The sequence below is a fragment of the Urtica dioica genome, chromosome 11 (genome assembly GCF_054948205.1).
Source record: "Urtica dioica subsp. dioica isolate 48M chromosome 11, U.dioica_male_clone48M_v1_H2, whole genome shotgun sequence".
Classification (NCBI taxonomy): Eukaryota; Viridiplantae; Streptophyta; class Magnoliopsida; order Rosales; family Urticaceae; genus Urtica; species Urtica dioica.
Window position 1 is genome coordinate 17003338 of NC_142766.1, and position 20351 is coordinate 17023688.

The 20351-nt window shown below is 36.5% G+C and overlaps 2 protein-coding genes and 1 non-coding gene across 3 annotated transcripts; all 3 read left to right on the forward strand.

The window, feature by feature from the left end:
- The first annotated feature begins 480 nt into the window (after window positions 1-480).
- On the forward strand, window positions 481-3473 carry LOC149381787 (sugar transport protein 8-like). Its single transcript, XM_089601427.1, has 4 exons — window positions 481-607; window positions 698-1017; window positions 2038-2664; window positions 2991-3473. The coding sequence occupies exons 1-4, from the start codon at window positions 481-483 to the stop codon at window positions 3471-3473; spliced, it is 1557 nt and encodes a 518-aa protein (XP_089457553.1).
- Window positions 3474-15107: 11634 nt separating this feature from the next.
- Window positions 15108-19935, forward strand: LOC149381788 (uncharacterized). Its single transcript, XM_089600712.1, has 9 exons — window positions 15108-15634; window positions 16625-16829; window positions 16932-17022; window positions 17753-17898; window positions 17983-18226; window positions 18405-18509; window positions 18581-18763; window positions 18849-19062; window positions 19160-19935. Exons 1-9 carry the CDS (start codon window positions 15442-15444, stop codon window positions 19684-19686), a joined length of 1908 nt encoding a protein of 635 aa, XP_089456838.1. The 5' UTR covers window positions 15108-15441; the 3' UTR covers window positions 19687-19935.
- On the forward strand, window positions 18289-18360 carry TRNAD-GUC (transfer RNA aspartic acid (anticodon GUC)). The gene has a single exon. It is a non-coding gene; the product is annotated as a tRNA-Asp (tRNA).
- Window positions 19936-20351: the final 416 nt, after the last annotated feature.

Genomic DNA, 20351 nt, shown 5'->3' on the forward strand with positions numbered 1-20351 from the left:
ATCATTTTTGGGGTAGTTGTGGAATCGCACCTATTAAATTTTGAAGATAAGCTGAGCCTTGAGAGAGAGATAAACCATACTTTTTTTATTTTTTATTTTATTTTTTATGGATAAAGATAAAACCTTACTATTGATATGCACGTAAGGAAATAAATGAGTTAATAAATAAAACATCTTAATTAACATTATTCTCCCTAAAAACTATTATATTTAATTATTTTCCGTTATAAACATTATTCCCCATTTTTAGCCTATAACCGAGCCCGAAAATTTTCCTAAACGAACTTACTTAACCGCTGCCTATAACCGATCGAAACTTCATGTTTCTTAGGTTAACGAAAATATCTTACTAAAATATAATATATACGATTGTATACAACACTTAACCCTAACCTACTTATATATATATATAGCTCTAGCTCTCTCTCTCTCATCCCTCTCTCGCTCTCTCAAATCATTCTTCACCCTCGTATCATTTCCATGGCTCCCTCGATCGTAGCATCTGAATCCGGTGACTTCCCGGCCAAGCTCACGAAGCATGTCTTCGTCTGCAGTATCGTCGCTGCTTTCGCTGGCCTCATGTTCGGTTACGACATTGGCATTTCAGGTACGTACACAATAACAAACCCTTTCTTTTATTTTGATTGATTATATACACACACACATAGATATTAATATATGCTTGGCTGTTTCGCAGGAGGAGTGACATCGATGGACGATTTCTTGGAGGAGTTTTTTCCGGCGGTGTACGAGAAGAAGCACAGGGCAAAGGAAAACAACTACTGCAAATACGACAACCAGCATCTTCAGCTCTTCACGTCGTCGCTATACCTCGCCGCCATAGTCGCCTCGTTCATGGCTTCCTTGCTCTGCAAGAGATTCGGCCGCAAAATCACAATCCAGCTCGCCTCCGTCCTCTTCGTCGCCGGCTCCGTTCTCAACACCATCGCCCCCAGCTTGAACATGCTCATCGCCGGAAGGATCTGCCTCGGCGCCGGCGTCGGATTCGGTAACCTGGTATGTCCTTTTAATTCATTATGTATTAACTAGTATCGCTCATTTTTTAAGAAGTACGTATACTATCATGCTCATTTTTTGTGTGTGTTTCCTTGGTTGCTACATATAATTCACTACCTACTCGTTTCATTAATTACGTAGAAATGAAACTTGTCGCTTATGTCTTGTATATCTCTGTCATGTTCAGGTTTTTATTTTCGTGTGGATTTATATATAGTTGATATTCGGGAATTTAAAGCCTTGCTTTTCAATGTACACTGATCAGTCATAGCTTAAACTCGTTCATTTAATAAGTACGTAGAAATGAAACTCACTTTAGTTACACTGTCATTTCATTTCGTAAAGTAATAAAGTTTATTAGTTTATATCTTGGTATCTCCATCGTGTTCCCGCTTTTATTTTTCGTGGTTGGTAATTGATATTCGAAAATTTTAAGGACGACCTTGTGTTTTATGATATACTGATCATGAAACTTATTACTTTTCATATTCTGTTATGCTTTGCTAGCTAGATTTTGTGCATTTGTGTTTCTGTACAACGTGCATTTTCTTATATTCTATTACCGTACTGTTATATACGGGTTCTTTTTTGTTTTTCAATCTAAACCGTATTTGGTGATTTCCGATTTTTACGCAGCTGAACATTCTTGTTTGTTTTTATTTACACACCGTAATTCCGGATTTACGTATATAAGCTGAATATACGTACAAGTAGTTAATATCGTTAACTTATATACGAATAGTTAGTTACATATATATATATATATATATATATATATATATATATATATATATATGTTTACTTTTTTTTCATTACTTAAAATGGGTCGAGAAAGCAAATAAATTTAGTAAACACCAATTCACCAATAAACTTCATTAATTTCTAATCAGATTAACTAACAAATTTATTACAATGAGATCCTATGTTGCAGATAGTAACAAAGAACCTAGGAAATTTGTATTTTCATCCGTGTAACCGTTATGTAACATCCTATAAACTAATATTTAAGATAATCCGCAGGCGGTGCCATTGTTCATATCGGAAATTGCTCCGGCGAGGTACAGAGGAGGCCTGAACATAAGCTTCCAACTTCTGATCACCGTCGGAATTCTCTGCGCCAACTTCATAAACTTCGGCACGTCCCAGCTCCACCCGTTCGGGTGGCGCGTCTCCTTGGGCGGGGCGGCAGTGCCGGCCCTGATCCTCCTCATCGGCTCGCTAGTCATCACCGAGACGCCGACGAGCCTGATCGAGCGCGGCAAGAAAGAACAAGCTCTCAAAGTGCTAAAGAAGATAAGAGGCGTGGAGGATGTGGAGAAAGAGTTCGAGTCAATCGTAGAGGCGACAGAGAAGGCCAAAGAGAACAAAAGGCCGATCAGGACTCTGCTCAGCCGGTCGAACCGGCCTCAGCTCGTGGTGTCTGTGGTCCTCCAAGTTTGCCAGCAGTTCACCGGGATCAACGTCATCATGTTCTACGCGCCTGTGCTTTTCCAGACCATCGGACTCGGAAGCAACGCCGCTCTTCTCTCCGCCGTTGTCACCGGCGGTGTTAACGTCGCCTCCACTCTGGTCGCTAACTTCCTCGTCGACAAGCTCGGCCGAAAGACGCTCCTCATCGAAGCCGCCATCCAGATGTTCCTCGCTCAGGTAAGTTTTCCTTATCATTAATTAGCATTTAATATACAAAAAGAATAGCAAAATAGCCAATTTAAATGTTTCAGTTTAGCAAATATAGTCAACGTTTTGTAAATATTAGGTAAATAGTCACTGCATTTTATTTATAATTGTATTTTTACAAAAATATCCATAAATAAGTTCAATTTTTTTTTAGTATTTATGAGTATTTTTGTAAATAAGCGTAAATAAAATACAGCGACTATTTATCTAAGATTTACGAAACATTAGCTATTTTGTAAAAACAAACGTTTAAGTTGGCTATATACCTGATGGGCCCACTTTAATATATATATCAGGCGACGGTGGGGGTGATACTGACGAACAACCTGGGAGCGACGAACACGCTGACGACGCACGATGCGACGGTGACGCTGATAATGATATGCGTGTTCGTGTCGGGTTTCGCGTGGTCGTGGGGCCCGTTGGGTTGGCTGATACCGAGCGAGATATTCCCGATGGAGACTCGAAACGTGGGGTTCTTCTGCGCGGTGAGCACCAACATGTTTTTCACCTTCGTCATAGCGCAAGCCTTCCTCTCCACGCTCTGCCACCTCAGATCCTACATCTTCTTCTTGTTCGCGCTCTGCATCATCGGGATGCTCGTCTTCGCCTGCTTCTTCCTCCCGGAGACCAAGGGCATCCCCATCGACCAGATGACCGACCGTGTCTGGAAGAAGCATTGGTACTGGAACAAGTTCTACGAAGACCACAACGACAAAATATCGGCCAATGATGATCAGCCGCATCAACAAGATGTTCATGTCGTTGAACAAAATTGAGTACTTTTGATGAGCCATAGTTAGGAAAATTTTGGAATGTTTCTCTTATGTCTTCTATCTTTTTGATTCGTGACTTTTTTTTTTGTTAATTAGGAAAGTTTTGTCAAGGTTTTTATTTTTGTTTCTGTTTTCTTATTTTTCTGTGGATTCGTGATAAAGTGCACATTATTTTTGCTATGGAATCATGTTTTTATTTTATCCAAGTATATCGTGAGAAAGAGCATGAATTTGTCTAGTCATTGATATATACTAATTTATATTCAATGGATTCTTGGTTTAAAGTTTTTATTTTTATATATATGGTCCGATGACGACTTTATATTTTCGGACGCCCAGCAACTCAATCATACATCTTTTTATGTAATTAAGTAAATACATTTCGAATACTCAACCATATATGATAGTTTAATGTGTTTTAGACATTAAGAACACACTCATACGTACACTTTGTTACCTAAACCACTGATTAATCAATTACGTGCCAGTTAGGAGATTTAAAAGCTTTTATTTCTTTTTACTTAAAAGAGCTTTACTTATTTATTAAATTCCCTATATACCTCAAGCCAGGTTATCACCTTATAGTTTTCTATATACATTTTACTCAATATTTTTTTTTTCGTTTTAAGATTTTCTCTTTATGTTTTTCCTTTTTCTTGTGTTCATACCGATTTAAGTTTCATCCGGTTTTATTTTTATTTTTCATATTGTTTGTAATATGTTTTCTATTATTTTTGTTAATTTTTTTTGTTTTTTTTTAAATGATTTTCTTTATTTTCGCAAAATAATCTTTTATTTATCGCACAATATTTTCCATAAAATTGCTAACGCATATACCGTATGATATTTAGCTAAAATCGTAGATATAGTAGAATAAAAGCTTGAAAGGGACGTACGGTACGGCCAAATTATTGCATTATGTTTAGCGCGTCTTTCGATAAGATCATGACAAACTGCACTATGGAAGTAGAAAATCTAAATTCATTTATTTGAAAGATTTTGTTTGGCTAGAATATAGTCGGTAGCGCAATAAGTATTTCAATAACTAACTGACTAGTTTTATTTATATGTTTGCTACCATAGCTACATTAAGAATAATACTCTTTTTTATTACTAAAAAAAAAAAAGTGTATTCTTAAATGAAGCCGCGTCAACAACGTCACGTCAGAATAATTTAACCCTCAAATATTGATAGCAAAATATGCAATTACGTCTGAGCAAAAAAAAAAAAAAAAGAAAGAAAAAAAAAGAGTATGCATTTACAGCCAAAAGACGCTGACTCGGCTTGTTGTCAAGCTGACTGTGCGGGTCGTCACGCCGGTTGTTAAAGATATGTGACTTTATATTAAACCAATAAACTATTTGAACTCCTGTATTTTAAAAAAAAAACATAGAATTGTACAGTGAGAGATAATCAGAAGAGACGCATAGGCCCCGTTTGGTTAAGTTTTCCATTCCTGTTTTCTGTTTTCTGATTCTAAATTCTATAAAACAGTTTTAGAAAAACTGTTTGGTTATAAATTCAGAAAACAGATTTAGAATCATGTTTCTGTTTTCTTTGAAATTTGTTTAGAAAACAGAAAACAATGAAAAGTTGTTTTCTATATTATCTCTATACAATTGAATGGAAAACATAACCAAACAACATTTAAAATATTCCGAAACGTAATTCTAAATCTGTTTTTTAAATTTAAAAATTAGAATCAGAAAACAGAATTTAAAAACAGAAAACGGCCCCATATAGTTTCGAACCCGGAAAATTTATTCAACTTGCTTTTGATGAATTCAGTGAATTCAGGTATACATATTTATATTATTATTAGATAAATAAACTAGACTAGATACACCCGAGTAATAAATAACCTATGAATATGAAAAAATAATTACATAGGAACCGTGATAAGTATTAAATACAATATTAGTTCCAAGATTGGTGAAAGTTCTGAGGACGTTCCAGCTTGGATTAACTGACAGGGAAGACGAGTTATAGATGAGTCGACCTTAGACAACGAGCTGAATCTCAACACTTCCCATCGAGTTTGATGGTAAATATTGAGAAGATCAAGCTTGTTGCATAACTCGGAGAAACTAGCTCGATAAAGAGACTTGTTGAGGATATCTATCACTTGATGACGAGTCAGAATGTACTACATTTCAATAATCTTTGACTCTATATTTTTATATATGAAGTGGCAATTGATCTCGATAAGTTTAGTCTGGTCATGATGAACTGAATTCTTTACAATGCTCAGGGTGTCTTGGTTGTCACACAGGACCTTAATAGGACCCTCGAGCTTGATCTTTAGGTCATCCATTATCATTTTCAACTACAAGTGTTCACACACTTCATTAACTAACGAACTGAGTCAGTTGCTTCGAGCAACCATAGTTTGCTTCTTGCTTTGCCAGGTGGCGAGATTACCCCATACATAGATAACCATGCCAAATGTAGATTTTCGATTAGATATAGACCCTGCCCAGTCTGCATACGTGAACACTTCAATTCCTCGGCTACTTCTTTTCTTGAACCATATACTTGTTTCTAGAGCAGATTTGAGATACTGGTGAATTCTCATGACGGCTTTCATGTGGACCTTTGATGGTTGCTCATAAATTTGCTCACCGTACTCACCGAGAATCCGATGTCAGGTTGGTGTGGGTGATGTAGATGAGTTTTTATCACGAGTTGCTAGACTCTGTTTTTGTCAGTGGCGACTTCAATTGTGTGAGCTGCACGCTTGATGTTCGGATCCATGAGAGTATTAGTTTGTTTGTAGTTGAGCATGCCAGTTTTCTTGAGAAAATCGAGAGTATATTTCCACTGAGATACAAAGATACTTTTGTTAGGAATATTGCCCACTTGAAGATAATGAATAAATGATTACTAAATTCGATAATAAGATTACTTTATTAGCATTATATGATTAATGGGTTGAGTTCTAAACAATTAGAATCAATAACAACTATCTTCCATAGCCTCCGTATTAAACTGAGTCACGTGTTGGGCACCTGAGTTCGGGCGGTGAGCCAAAATGAGGTCGATGACTGATATACGCCTGGAAAGCTATATCTAAAGTCATATATGTGGAACACATAGGTGAAGGCTGATCACTATGTGGGAGCATTCTACACTTGTGGTAAGTGTACGATTTGGACAAGTCTTGGTTGTTGATGTGTCGTTTAAGGACCGTTACGACACACTAACCGAGGTCACTATGATGGTCACAGTGATACTTGATCTAAATCCTGAAGTGATCATGGACACTGGGTTATGTTACTGAGCTCTTTGACTCATTCGCTAAAAGGCTATTCATGCTAATCACAGCTTATGTCTTGGGAGTTTTCTCAGAGCATAATTCGAGTGGGAAGTGATTTACAGATACGGAATCCAGCCTTCCTGAAAGAAGGTTAATGTTCACTCACCTAAGGGTTGATTCCAGAACCGATAGATTGCTAGTACTTTCGAAGTAAGTAACGTTCGAAAGAATCTTTCGCTGGGGAAGCAACAATGCTTAGGGCTGATATGTATCAAGAGAAGTATAACAGAAAAATTGACTTCTCTTGACACGGGTTGAACCTGGAGGATCTTGATCACGAACTGACTATATCAGTGGACACTCGTCACGATGAGTAAATATAATTCTAGTATAAAGGAGAGTTCAGTCTTGGCTTACAAAGTGGAGTATTTGACCAAGATTAGACGAATCGATGGAAAAAGAGAAATGACTATTTCGTCTTTTTCATCGGATTTGTTGAGCTTCTATTACTAGGTCCATAGTCCCTGATTCGGCTCTGATAAAGGCGGATAAGAACTTTCGTATAATAATGTTTATCATTATTAATCTCACTTGCTGTAATTGTGATTGACAACATTAATTCTGGAAAACGGGTATTCGCAGAATTAAATAAATATTTATGGTAGAATTGTTTATTTATTGTTTGATCAAGTAAATAAATAATTATTAATTATTTGTTTATTGTTGGACCAAGTAAATAAATGATTAATTGAGTTTTAAGCAATTGGGCCTTGCACAAAATATGAAAATCGGATTTGGGAATTTTGGCATGGGAGTTGCGCAAATCCCCTTGGCCGTGTGCCTAAAAACCAATTTTTATAATATTGGTATTTACCAATATTTTCTCTTTAGTTGTTTAAATAAAGGAGAGAGAATAATATAAGATATTGTCCTATATTTTCTCCTTATTTAAAGGAAATTATTTAGGAGAATATTTGAAAATATATTTAAAGGGAAATAATATATTCTCCTTTATTCTCTCACTAAATAAAATATTCTCTATTTAAATAGAGAATAATATCCCATAGATATTGATCTGATGGATGAGAGAAAAAGTAGGATTCACTTGTTGAGATCCAAGGGCCTAGATTAAAGGGCAGTATAGCAAAATAGCCAAAATGAAACTATGAAATTAGTTTTTAGCCTTAATTTCACAACTTTCAGGGAAATAGCCAACAGGTTTATGTGACAATAATTAAGGTCTGATTTGCTCTTTTTTATTAACAAATTCGTCATTTTCTTTCTCTTACTTTTTTCCTACACTTTTTTTACATAAAAACTTCAAAAAACCATATCTATCTCATATGAACTCGAAATTGAGTGATTCCAAATCTTACGGATTCGTGACGCCGAGATCTTCAAAAATAGATCCATTGTGTTTGATGAAAAATTATGTTTAATACCATAGATGTAGAAAAATCACGTTACTAACTTAAATATGGAAATAATTAGAATTTTTTGAAATTATCGACATAAATATAATTTTTCATCAAACACAATGGGTCTATTTTTGAAGATCTCGACGTGACGAATTTGTAGGATCTGAAATCACTCAATTTCGAGTTCGTATGAGAAAAATCTAAATTTTTGAAGTGTTGATGCAAAAAAAATTATTTGAAAAAAAATAGAAGAGAGAAAGTGACGAATTTGTTAATAAATAAGGGAAAATCAGACCTTAATTATTGTCATATAAGCCATTTGGCTATATCCCTAAAAATTGTCAAACATAGGCTAGATCCAAAATCACATGCTTAAAGTGGTCTAGTTAGTTACAAATCTCTATAAGCTTATGTGACAAAAATAGACCAGGAAGAATTGCCAAGGTCCATCAAAGAAGCTTTCCATATTGCAGTTTGGTGAGTTTTTACTCATGCACAAATCCAAGCCATCGATCATAATGACACATGGGAAATCACCGAGCTACCACAAAAAATGAACTGTCGGATGCAAATGGTTCTTCAAAATCAAACATAATCCGGATGGCTCCATGGAGAGTTCTCGTCTAATCGCTAAGGGGTACACTCAAACTTATGACATTGATTATCAAGAAACATTTGCACTGGTGGCAGAATTCAACACCATCAGAGTTCTTTTCTCTCTGGCGGCACACTTAGATTGGTTACTCTTGCAGCTTGATGTGAAGAATGCTTTCCTAAATGGTGACCTGGAAGAAGAAGTTTACATGCAAATTCCACCAGGCTTCGAAAACAATTTAGCTACCAACAAAGTATGCAAACTCAAAAAGTCCTTATATGGACTAAAGCAGTCTCCTCGAGCTTGGTTCAGGTTGTTCACTCGCGTGTTCAAACGATGCAACTACTCGCAAAGCCAAGAAGATCATACGCTCTTCTCAAATATCTCAACCAGAGGTAACAATTTCATTATGAGTGTATCGGTTGATGACATAGTCATAATTGAAGACGATCTCGAAGAAATAGCAAGATTGAAGCAAATCTTATCATCCGAGTTTGAAGTCAAGGATCTTGGAAGCTTGCGATACTATTTGGGAATGAAGGTAGTCTGCTACGAGAAAAGTTGTTGGGGAATGAGCGCGTATCAGACACGAACAATCGTTCTGATGCGACTCTTTTGAGATAATTCCACCATATAACCATATTAATGCGGAAAAATAATTAATTACGCTGATCATAAGCTAATTAAATTATGGTTATAATTAACAAGATCTAGTTATGTTTAATTAATTTAATTCACGAAAGCGTATTCATCAAGCAACCGATTTGAGCGAAAAACGAATACTTACATTGATTTTCGGTTCAGCTACAGAACGCTCCTAAACCAATCACGTACTCCTTGCATCGTCTTGATAAAGAACTCGAGGATGACACCTTAGTCTTCCGAAACGTAATCTCCGAGACGAATAAGAAAGATGAATGGGCACAGTCTTTATCTCACTAGATCACGAAATTAGGTGTTTCGAGATCTCTCTCTTATTTTACTAAGAATGGAAACGAATTTCCGAGGGGGAGAAGCATAAAATTTCGCACGGCCAAGAGGGATGGCCACGAAATTTTTCACAAAAAATTGCTTATTTTTGCCTTCTCATGAACCCCTATTTATAGTAGTAAAAAGAGATATTCATGGAATCTTCCATAATATTTTATTTCCTTTTATTGCGTTCACACTAGAGGATTTAATCTAGGACAGTGTAGCAAAATAGCCAAAATGAAACTATGAAATTTGTTTTTAGCCTATGTTTCACAATTTTTAGGGAAATAGACAACAGGTTTACGTGGCAATAATTAAAGTCTGATTTGCCCTTATTTATTAACAAATTCGTAATTTTCTATCTCCTACTTTTTTTCCTACACTTGTTTTACATAAAAACTTCAAAAAACCATATTTATCTCATATGAACTCGAAATTGAGTGATTCCAAATCCTACGGAGTCGTGACGCCGAGATCTTCAAAAATAGATCTAATTGTGTTTGATGAAAAATCATGTTTAATACCATAGATGTAGAAAAATCACGTTACTACATTAAATATGGAAATAACTGGAAATTTTTGATATTATCAAAAAAATAAATGGAAACATAACTATGATGCATTAAACTCAAACACAATGTGTCTATTTTTGAAGATCTCGACGCCACGAATTTGTAGGATCTGAAATCACTCAATTTCGAGTTCGTATGAGAAAGATACGATTTTTTGAAGTTTTGATGCAAAAAAAATTATTTGAAAAAAATAAGAGAGATAAAGTGACAAATTTGTTTATAAATAAGGGCAAATCAGACCTTAATTATTGCCACATAAGTCATTTGTCTATATCCCTAAAAATTGTCAAACATAGGCTAGATCCAAAATCACATGTTTAAAGTGGCCTAGTTAAAAAAGATATTTGTAAGTAACTAGGCCACTTTAAACATGTGATTTTGGCCTATGTTTGACAATTTTTAGGGATATAGCCAAATGGCTTATGTGGCAATAATTAAGATCTGGTTTGCCATTATTTATTAAAAAATTCATCACTTTCTCTCTCCTATTTTTTTTTCAAATAATTGTTTTTTGTATCAAAACTTCAAAAAATCGTATCTTTCTCATACGAACTCGAAATTGAGTGATTTCAGATCCTACAAATTCGTGGCGTCGAGATCTTCAAAAATAGACTCATTGTGTTTGATGAAAAATTATGCATCATAGTTACGTTTCCATTTATTTTTTTGATAATTTCAAGAATTTCCAGTTATTTCCATATTTAAGGTAGTAACGTGATTTTTCTATATCTATGGTATTAAACATGATTTTTCATCAAACACAATGGATCTATTTTTGAAGATCTCGGCGTCACGAATCCGTAGGATTTGGAATCACTCAATTTCGAGTTCATATGAGATAGATATTGTTTTTTGAAGTTTTTATGTAAAAAAAAAAGCGTAGGAAAAAGTAGGAGAGATAAAGTGACGAATTTGTTAATAAATAAGGGTAAATCAGACCTTAATTATTGCAACATAAGTCTGCTGGCTATTTCCGTAAAAGTTGTAAAACATAGGCTAAAAACAAATTTCATAGTTTCATTTTGGCTATTTCGCTACACTGCCCATTGATAGTTCGTTGAGAGATTTCCACATTACACATAATCTTCAATCATGTATAGGCCAAATGACCGAGTAGGTTTTCTCAAGTCAATATGTAAGTATATGGAGATTAGATGTTGCATTGTTCATTGTTTTCAGTGTCCATGACATGAGAGACTTCATGGACGAGATGCTACCTTGTTCATTGCTCTACCTCTGATGATCAGAATTGACGAAGTAAGGACCCAGCTCGTCGAAGGTAATATCCATGGATGCTATGAATTTTTTAGATGTGGTTTCATATCACTTATATCCCTTCTGAGTGGCTAAGTAACCTAGGAATATGTTATTCTTTGATTTTGGCTTGAGTTTCCCTTGATTGTATATGCGAGTAAATAAAAAACATTTGAACACTTTTGGTGAGACTGGAAATGATTCGTGTTTGAGGGTATTTTCAAAGAGGACACAAGCTAGAATTATGAAATTTAGAACCCAAGATGGCATTCGATTTATAAGGTTGGTGGCTATGAGAATTGCTTCTCCCAAGAAGTGAGATGAGACATTTGAGGAGAACATGATAGCTCGCGTGACCTCAACAAGATGTCGATTTTTCCTCTAAGCTACACCATTTTGTTGAGTAGTATGAACACATGAGTTGGAGTGAACTATGCCTTAGGTTTTGAAAAAGGAACTGAGCTTCGAGTTGAAATAATCTCGGGCATTGTTTGTTTGGACGATCTGAATAAAGGTGTCAAACTAAGTTTGTATGGTTTTGTGGAAGGATTTAAACAGGACGGTTGTTTTTTTTACTTATGTTGCATCATGTATATGGTCACAATAAAGAGTACAAACCATTGAGCACCATTAATATTTGGAATTTTTAAGGTCCCCAGATATCACTGTGTATGGTTGCAAATGGACAAGATGGTTTTTATGGATTAGGATAATACGAGCTATGAGTATGTTTAGCAAACTCACACATATCACACTGAATAAAATTGACATGTTTATTGAGAAATAGAGAAGGAAACATTCTCTTGAGATACATGAAACTCGAATGTCCTAATCTAATATGGTTAAGCATGATCTCTTTGTATGGAGGTGGAGATGAGCCATTTGACATAGGTGGGTTAAGTAGTCTTGAGCTTTCTCCACTGAGCTAAGCCAGTAGGATGAGTTAAGATTGCAAGCTGATGATTGTTGAATGAGGAGACACATGAGGTGAAAGACGATGCAGAGGAAGAGGTAGATACCAAATTTTCGTTTGAGTTTAGATCTTTGGTATCGTGACTTGACTTCAAGCTTGGTGGTTTCCCATGGATTTTCCAGCACGATTCTCGAATACGACCATGTCTTCCGCATTGGTCTCCATAGGGCCTAGCTTTACGCAACTTGTTGTCTGCGGAAGCACGAGCTGCTAGACTTTCTTCGCATGTGATGAAGCACGAGTATGACCATGTGAAGCTCGGAACTGAGGTCGTATTGGATTTATTTCCTCAAAGCATATTTTTCTCCTGCTTTCTTCGTGTTTGACTGCAGAGAATGCTTCCTGGAGAGATAGTAGTGGTTTCATACTGAGAATCCGACCTCGAAATTCGTCCAAGTCCTTGTTGAGTCTAGATAACAGCATGTACACACGTTTGGTCTCCACGATTCTGCGGTAGAGCTTTGCGTCTTCAGGGCAGGTCCACTGGTGGTGTTCGTAGATATCATTCTTTTTCCATAGATGTGTGAGCAAGATGAAATATTGAGTGTCAAACATCTCTCCTTGACGTAAGTCGTGGAGAGTGTTCTCAGTCTCAAACAGCTCGGACGCATGTTCCGAGTTTGAGAAGATTTCTCTGGCAGTTTCCCAAATTTATGCCGTTGTGGAGTAGAGGAGAAACGTTTCTCCGATTTCGGGGTTCATAAAGTTTATGAGCCAAGACAACACCATGCTATTTTCAGCCTCCCAACCCTTGTATGCTGGATCTTCGCACTTCGGAGCTTTCGTCATGCTAGTGAGAGAGTCGTCCTTGCTTCGCTCGGAGATGAACATGAGTACAGATTGTGACCGCTGGAGAAAGTTATGGCCATTGAGTTTGTGACTCGTGACATGATGGGAGAATGGATCAAGATTCGACTGAGTGAGCATTATTTTGGAGGCAGACGAAGTGGTATTGAGGGCAAAAGAGTTTTCGAAAGTGTTCATGATAGTTGAATTTCTGAGCTCTAAGAGAGATAATCGGAAGAGATAGAGAAAACTCTGAAAATCTATTCTATTTTATTGTTTGATGAATTGAGGTATACATATTTATATTATTGCTAGATACATAAATGAGACTAGATACACATGCGCAATAAATAGCTTGAGGAATATGAAGAAAAACCGTGACAAGTAATGAGTCCATTATTAAGTTCTAAGATTGATAGAAGTTTCAATTCAGTCTGAATAAATTAGCAGGGAAGACGAGCTTTGTAAATGAGTCGAGCTGAGAGCTCAATCTATACCAAAATAAAAAATACTGCTATCATACTAGGTTGAAATTGAAGTTCTGTGTTAGGTAACCGTAATACTACTAGACTAGTTACCAAAAACTACATGTACTTGGAAAAAGAAAAACCAACTTAGATTGCATGTCTGCAAGTCTTCACAATCACACAATTCACGAGGACCACATGTAGGCTAATCAAACGACAACTAGGTTGTGAGTTGAGACTTGAGTCTATGGTATTTTAAGCCAAAACATAATGACTTTGACGTCAACATTCAATGCCTTTGATCTTTGTCAATATTAATGACTAAACTGTCTATATAGCTAAAGTGAGAAAATGACACTCTAAAGTCACGCCTCTTAAAACACGTGGTCATACATGTATACATACATGCATATATTCCTATAATTAGAAAATATGCTTGAACCATTCAATTTTCTTTTTTTTATGACAACTATATATATACTCTAATTAATGGTACTTATTTACAAAATGTTAGTACTTAGGAATTGACAAGGGGGAGCTGATATAAAAAAGTTCAAATGTACGTAATAATTAAGCAATAATTTTTTAATTCATAGTATTTGTTCATTTTAAATAAAGAATATAAATCAAGGTTTTATATAATTTTGGGTGTTTTTAGTCAATTAGTGATCTTATTTATCAAGAAATAGCCTTTTTTTCCTAACATTATTTAGACGTTTATCTATTTCATAAACATATATATATATATATATATATATATATATATATATATATATATTTCTTTTCTTATTCATTTCGGGCCCAACTCGTAATCACTACCAACTTTCTATGCTAGTTGCTGCTATTGGCGTTATGTACTCGGTTTAACTAATTAATGGTGCCTATAGAGTCATCTATCATGAAGAATTTGTCCGGAAGCTTCGTACGAGATCACTCTGAATATTCTATATACGCTGACAGTGAAACTCAAACCTTACTTTACACGTCTCTACTTTTCTAAATCCAAAAAAGGGTTCAAAGAATTTGTTCTCATTGGTAGAGAATTTATACATTAATTATAACGCGTATATAAACGTACAGAGAATCCGTTGACGCTTATACAAAACCGCAGTAGAAATATATTCAAGCCAAGGCTACCCTACAATATAACTGATCAGCGGTATAAGTAATTTCGAAAAACTATATAGTAGCCGGTCAGTCAACAACACGGCATGCACACGCTAATTTGACTTAACATTTTTTTTTTCTAATGACGATCGATATTATTAACGTTTATTACTGTAGAGTAGTTGAACATCGGAATTATAAGGAGAGAGACAACGACAATTTTGTTGTCGTCAAACGGTCAAAGTCGATTGTTTAGAGAGAGCCCAGAAGGCCTTCACAAGTGACGTTATTAAGGCACTCACAAATAATATTTCTAAAACCGAAAATAGCAAATGAACCTTCCTTCCTCTCATTGTCATATAATTTAACCTCTGGATATAAAAGTATATTCATATATTGTTTTGTGCATGTACTTTCGGAGTAGTGACGAAACATATATAAATATTCAGGTTCGTAAATCTATATAAACACATAAAGGAGCTAGGTGTACTTGTTGATCAGCGGGTATTATTGGCCATCGAGAGAGAGAGAGAGAGAGAGAGAGAGAGAGAGAGAGAGAGAGAGAGAGTCATGGGGATATTGCTGGATGAGATGAGAACGACGGCGAAGAAATGCATATACAAAGATAGGAATGAAGGCGTAGAAGCGAGAGTGAAAGATCTTCTTAGTCGTATGAGCTTGGAAGAGAAAGTGGGTCAGATGACCCAGATTGAGCGTCGCGTAGCCACTGCCAATCCCACAGTTATATCCGAATTTCTCATTGGTATATATTTTTCATTCCTAAATTTATATTCATGTTTTATTCATTTTAATCGTTCAGCTTTAAGCCTTGTTAGGCAGTCAATAATAGGAGAGAATGGATGGGCGTTTTTACAAGGGAAAAAAATGAAAAAAAAAAATGATTGACTTTTTTTTTTAGGGTAATTTAGCAAAATAGCCAATTTAAACGTTGAGAATTGCTAAATAGCCAAGGTTTGGTAAATAGTAGGTAAATAGCCATTTTTATATATTTACAAACGTAAATATCAAGTAAATAGCCACTGCCATATTAAGCCACGTCATCATATATGGCTATTTACTTAATATTTATCAAACATTAGCTATTTAGCAATATCAAACGTTTAAGTTAGCTATTTTTCTAATTTTTTGTTTTTTTTAAGTATGGTTGGTAAGAATGAAACAATATTGGACGGATGAATTGTTTAAGAGGGTGTATTTGTAAAATAAATTAACATTTTTTTTTCTTAGTTTCGCTTTCCTTTCAAAATTGGAGGGATTGAAAATGATGTACCCGACGTATTTAGAATCTCTTCAAATCCCTCTTTTGTTTTTATTCTTTTTATCAGACAACTAAAACTGCCACATTAATGAAAAAATCTATTGCTCTCCCTCCCATCCTCCTCTACCGATAGAAGTTGGTAATTTGCCTATTAAATAACGTAAAAAATTAATTTTATGAGTCACGTCGCACGTTACTACTAGTTTGTTCTTTTCTAATTTAATGTTTTTTTTTAATTTAATCAAAATACACGCTTAACGTCTAAATTCTGTAAAATGACGTAAATATAACGACTTCTAGTTCTATTTCAAATTTTGAAGTAGTACTGTAGTGCTGCCCCTCTTATTTTTTTCTTCTTTTAATAATACGAGTATATTATATAATATATATGATATATGAATAAAAGTTCACGGTCATTACGTTTGTGGCTAATTATTAATTATTTACATCACTTAATTACTTTGGGTGCTTCAGGTAGCATGCTTAGCGCGTGCGGTAGTGGGCCCTACCCGGACGCGCCGTTCTCTGATTGGGCAGCGATGGTCAACGGATTTCAAAAGTCAGCGCTGGAGACTCGGCTGGGGATTCCTCTGCTGTACGGCATCGACGCCATCCATGGGAATGGGAGTATCAGAGGCGCCACAGTGTTCCCTCACAACGTTGGTCTTGGAGCCACCAGGTTTTCATTTCGCTTTAATGAATTATTATTATTAGAATCTCTGCTTTGATGATGAAATGAGTGAGTTTCTCATTATATTTTTTTATATGATTATTTCAACAGAGACTCTGACCTGGTCGAGAGAATCGGTGTAGCAACGGCTCTCGAAGTTCAGGCCAGTGGGATCCATTGTACTTTCGCTCCATGTGTCGCTGTAAGTTCATCACATATTTAATATAGAAATATAGCCTTTGGCAGCTACTTTTCTTTTTAGAGAAATTGCATTATTTATCATCAATTTCATAACATTTTCCCACTTTCTATCAAAAGACTAATTTGATCCAAAATGTCACCATATATGTCAACAATGTTGACATCTAATAGTGAGTGACAAAAATAGATGTCAACATTGTTGACATAAATAGTGACATTTTTTGTCAAATTAACCTTTTGGTGAAAAGTGCAAAAATGTTATGAAATTTGTGACAAATGAGGCAATTCTTTTTTTATGCTATGATTAAAATTTTTTGACCGATTTATATAAGCAATTTATAGGATAAAAACTATAACCGTGATGTCAAAAATATATTAAAATTTGGTACTTAATACATTCTGGCTATTTCACAAATCCATTGCATTTATTTGTCTATTTATCTATAAAAAAAAACCCATATAATATATTAATAGAAACTTGAGTTTCTAACCATTATGATAGTATATTTACCACTACAAAACAAACACTTTAAAAAACTAGGAATCGAGTTATTTTTTATATGCAGCATCAAAATTATGTATAAAATATCGAATTTTTATCACGGCTGATCTTCAAATGTTTCAGTCATAATGGTTGAAAAATAATTAAGATATTGAATTTTTGTTTTATCAAGTTTTTATAGAACTTATTGAGAAATCTCTAAGTAAGTTTGTTATAAACATACACATAGGTGTGCAAAGATCCTAGATGGGGAAGGTGCTACGAGAGTTTCAGTGAAGACACGGAAATTGTTAGAAAAATGACATCCTACGTCACAGGCTTGCAAGGTCAACCACCACCAGGGCACCCCAACGGCTATCCTTTCATAGCCGGAAGGTAAAATAATAATAATAATATTAATAAATTACAACGAAACAAATACGACAGTGGTTCCTTATATATAAATGATATATTGATCAGGAACAACGTGATGGCCTGTGCGAAGCACTTTGTGGGAGATGGAGGGACAGAGAAGGGAAAAAACGAAGGTGACACGGCTATGGGGTACGAAGAGTTGGAGAGTGTTCACATGGCACCATATTTGGACTGCATTGAGAAAGGAGTTTCCATGGTCATGGCTTCCTATTCCAGCTGGAACGGCCACAAAATGCACTCCAATCGTTACCTACTCACAGATATCTTGAAACACAAACTCCAATTCCAGGTAAACAAGCCCATTTCTTACGTACTACAAATTTTTTAATGGTTGGAATTGGTCAACAAACAGTCGTTGTAGTATAGTGGTAAGTATTCCCGCCTGTCACGCGGGTGACCCGGGTTCGATCCCCGGCAACGGCGTTTTTAATTATATTTTTTTTAAACTCCTTTGACTTGCTTTTCAGGGTATCGTGATATCAGACTGGAGAGGAATTGACAGGCTGAGCGAGCCCCGCGGGTCAAACTACCGCGAGTGCATTGGATTGACCATCAATTCAGGGATAGACATGGTAATTAACAAAAGATTCGAACTTGATCACTCAATCAAATCAAATGTCTTTTCTCATACTGTTCAAATCAGGTAATCGTACCGTACCGATACGAAGAGTTTTTCGAGCACACCATAGACCTGGTCAAGGCCGGAGAGGTTTCAATGGCCCGAATAGACGACGCGGTTGAACGAATTTTAAGAGTGAAGTTCATCGCCGGGCTCTTCGAACAACCTTACAGCGACCCATCTCTGCTCAATTTAGTTGGTTGCAAGGTAGTAACTAATTACAATTACTCAACAAATTCTGTACTAATTAATTAACGAAAGCTTGACTAAAATTTTGTAATTAATATTTCAGAGGCACAGGAATTTAGCCCGCGAAGCCGTTCGAAAGTCCTTGGTTCTTCTCAAGAACGGAAAGAGCCAAGACTCGCCTTTTCTTCCTCTGAAAGAGAAACCTAAAAGAATCCTCGTCACTGGCTCACACGCCCACGATCTAGGGTTTCAGTGCGGGGCTTGGACGCGGAAATGGCAAGGCCTCAGCGACTACGACGATGGAGTCATCACAACCGGTATATATATATATATATATATATATATATACACATAATTATGAATTAATCAATTCTTGTAATGGATAAACTGAATATCGAGAATATGTGATGACAGGAACGACAATATTGGAAGGAATTCGAGAAGCGATGGGATCGGAGGAAACGGAGGTGATCTACGAGCGGAGTCCGACGGAGGAGACGCTGGCGAGGCGAGACATCTGCTTGGCCATCGCGGTGGTGGGAGAGTATCCGTACGCGGAGTCCTTCGGGGACGACCCGAAGCTGACCCTGCCGGAGGAGGGAGTGGCGGCGCTTCGCTCGGTGGCGGCGAGGTTTCCGACGGTGGCGGTGCTGATCTCCGGGAGGCCGTTGGCGCTGGCGCCGGAGGTTCTGTCGGAGGTGGAGGCCGTGGTGGCGGCGTGGTGGCCCGGGACGGAAGGGGGCGGGGTCGCCGATGTCGTTCTCGGGGAGTGGGAGTTTGAGGGGCGGTTGCCGGTGACGTGGTTCGACGGCGTTGACCAGCTCGATAACAAGGCCAAGGGCTGTGTCGCCGGAGAGCCGCTTTTCAGGTTGGGGTTTGGGCTGACGAAGTACGGCGGTGGGAGTGAGGGTTTGGGGTCTTTGAAGTCGGCCACCACCTGAATTCGCTGTGGGCTTCTCTTGACGGTTTAGATCTATGGTGGGAAGAGAAATAAGGGCAACTAATTGGGTGTGTCAAGGTTATCTTGCGTTTATGGTTATTGAATTAGCATTGGTAAATTATAATTTTTTTTTTTAATTTTTTTTTTGTAATTGACAATGTTGTATTTGCCGGTAGTAGCAATTTGTTTATTATGATAAAAAAATTAAGAAGAAAAATATCATATATATTCATTTAGTTTTCTATCATCACATATGTGTGCCTTATCTCGAAAGTAAAAACTACAAAACAAGCTCATGCATGAAGTCCAAACCCCCAAACAAAGTCTTTAGGTCAAATTTCGAATCAAACTCTAAAAACGGGAATGATAAGAAATGTCTCGAACGCTCAAGCTAATCCTTTGACGAAATAATGTATCGAGCAAAGGCTCTCAAAGTAGCGTCTCTAATGAAGTTCTTGAGTCAATCTCTTTGATGAAATCTTCAAGTCAAAGTCACAAAAAAAAAAAAAAAAAAAAGGACAAGCTCGCAAGAAAGAACTCTTGAAGCTCCTCGGAAGGTCGCCAAACTTCTCATTTTCCGCCAACTCTAAAATGACCGTCAAACACTATTTTGCCGCCAACACCTAGTCCTAGATGCCAACCCTAGCTTGTCACCAACCCAATCAT

What these genes read in the sequence shown, in the direction of transcription:
- LOC149381787 (XM_089601427.1), top strand. Translation starts at nt 481, where the DNA reads ATGGCTCCCTCGATCGTAGCATCTGAATCCGGTGACTTCCCGGCCAAG. An exon ending in TTACGACATTGGCATTTCAG is followed by an intron (nt 608 to 697) that starts GTACGTACACAA and finishes GCTGTTTCGCAG; the next exon opens with GAGGAGTGACATCGATGGAC. An exon ending in GCGTCGGATTCGGTAACCTG is followed by an intron (nt 1,018 to 2,037) that starts GTATGTCCTTTT and finishes GATAATCCGCAG; the next exon opens with GCGGTGCCATTGTTCATATC.
- LOC149381788 (XM_089600712.1), top strand. Translation starts at nt 15,442, where the DNA reads ATGGGGATATTGCTGGATGAGATGAGAACGACGGCGAAGAAATGCATA. An exon ending in TATATCCGAATTTCTCATTG is followed by an intron (nt 15,635 to 16,624) that starts GTATATATTTTT and finishes TGGGTGCTTCAG; the next exon opens with GTAGCATGCTTAGCGCGTGC. An exon ending in GTTGGTCTTGGAGCCACCAG is followed by an intron (nt 16,830 to 16,931) that starts GTTTTCATTTCG and finishes TTATTTCAACAG; the next exon opens with AGACTCTGACCTGGTCGAGA.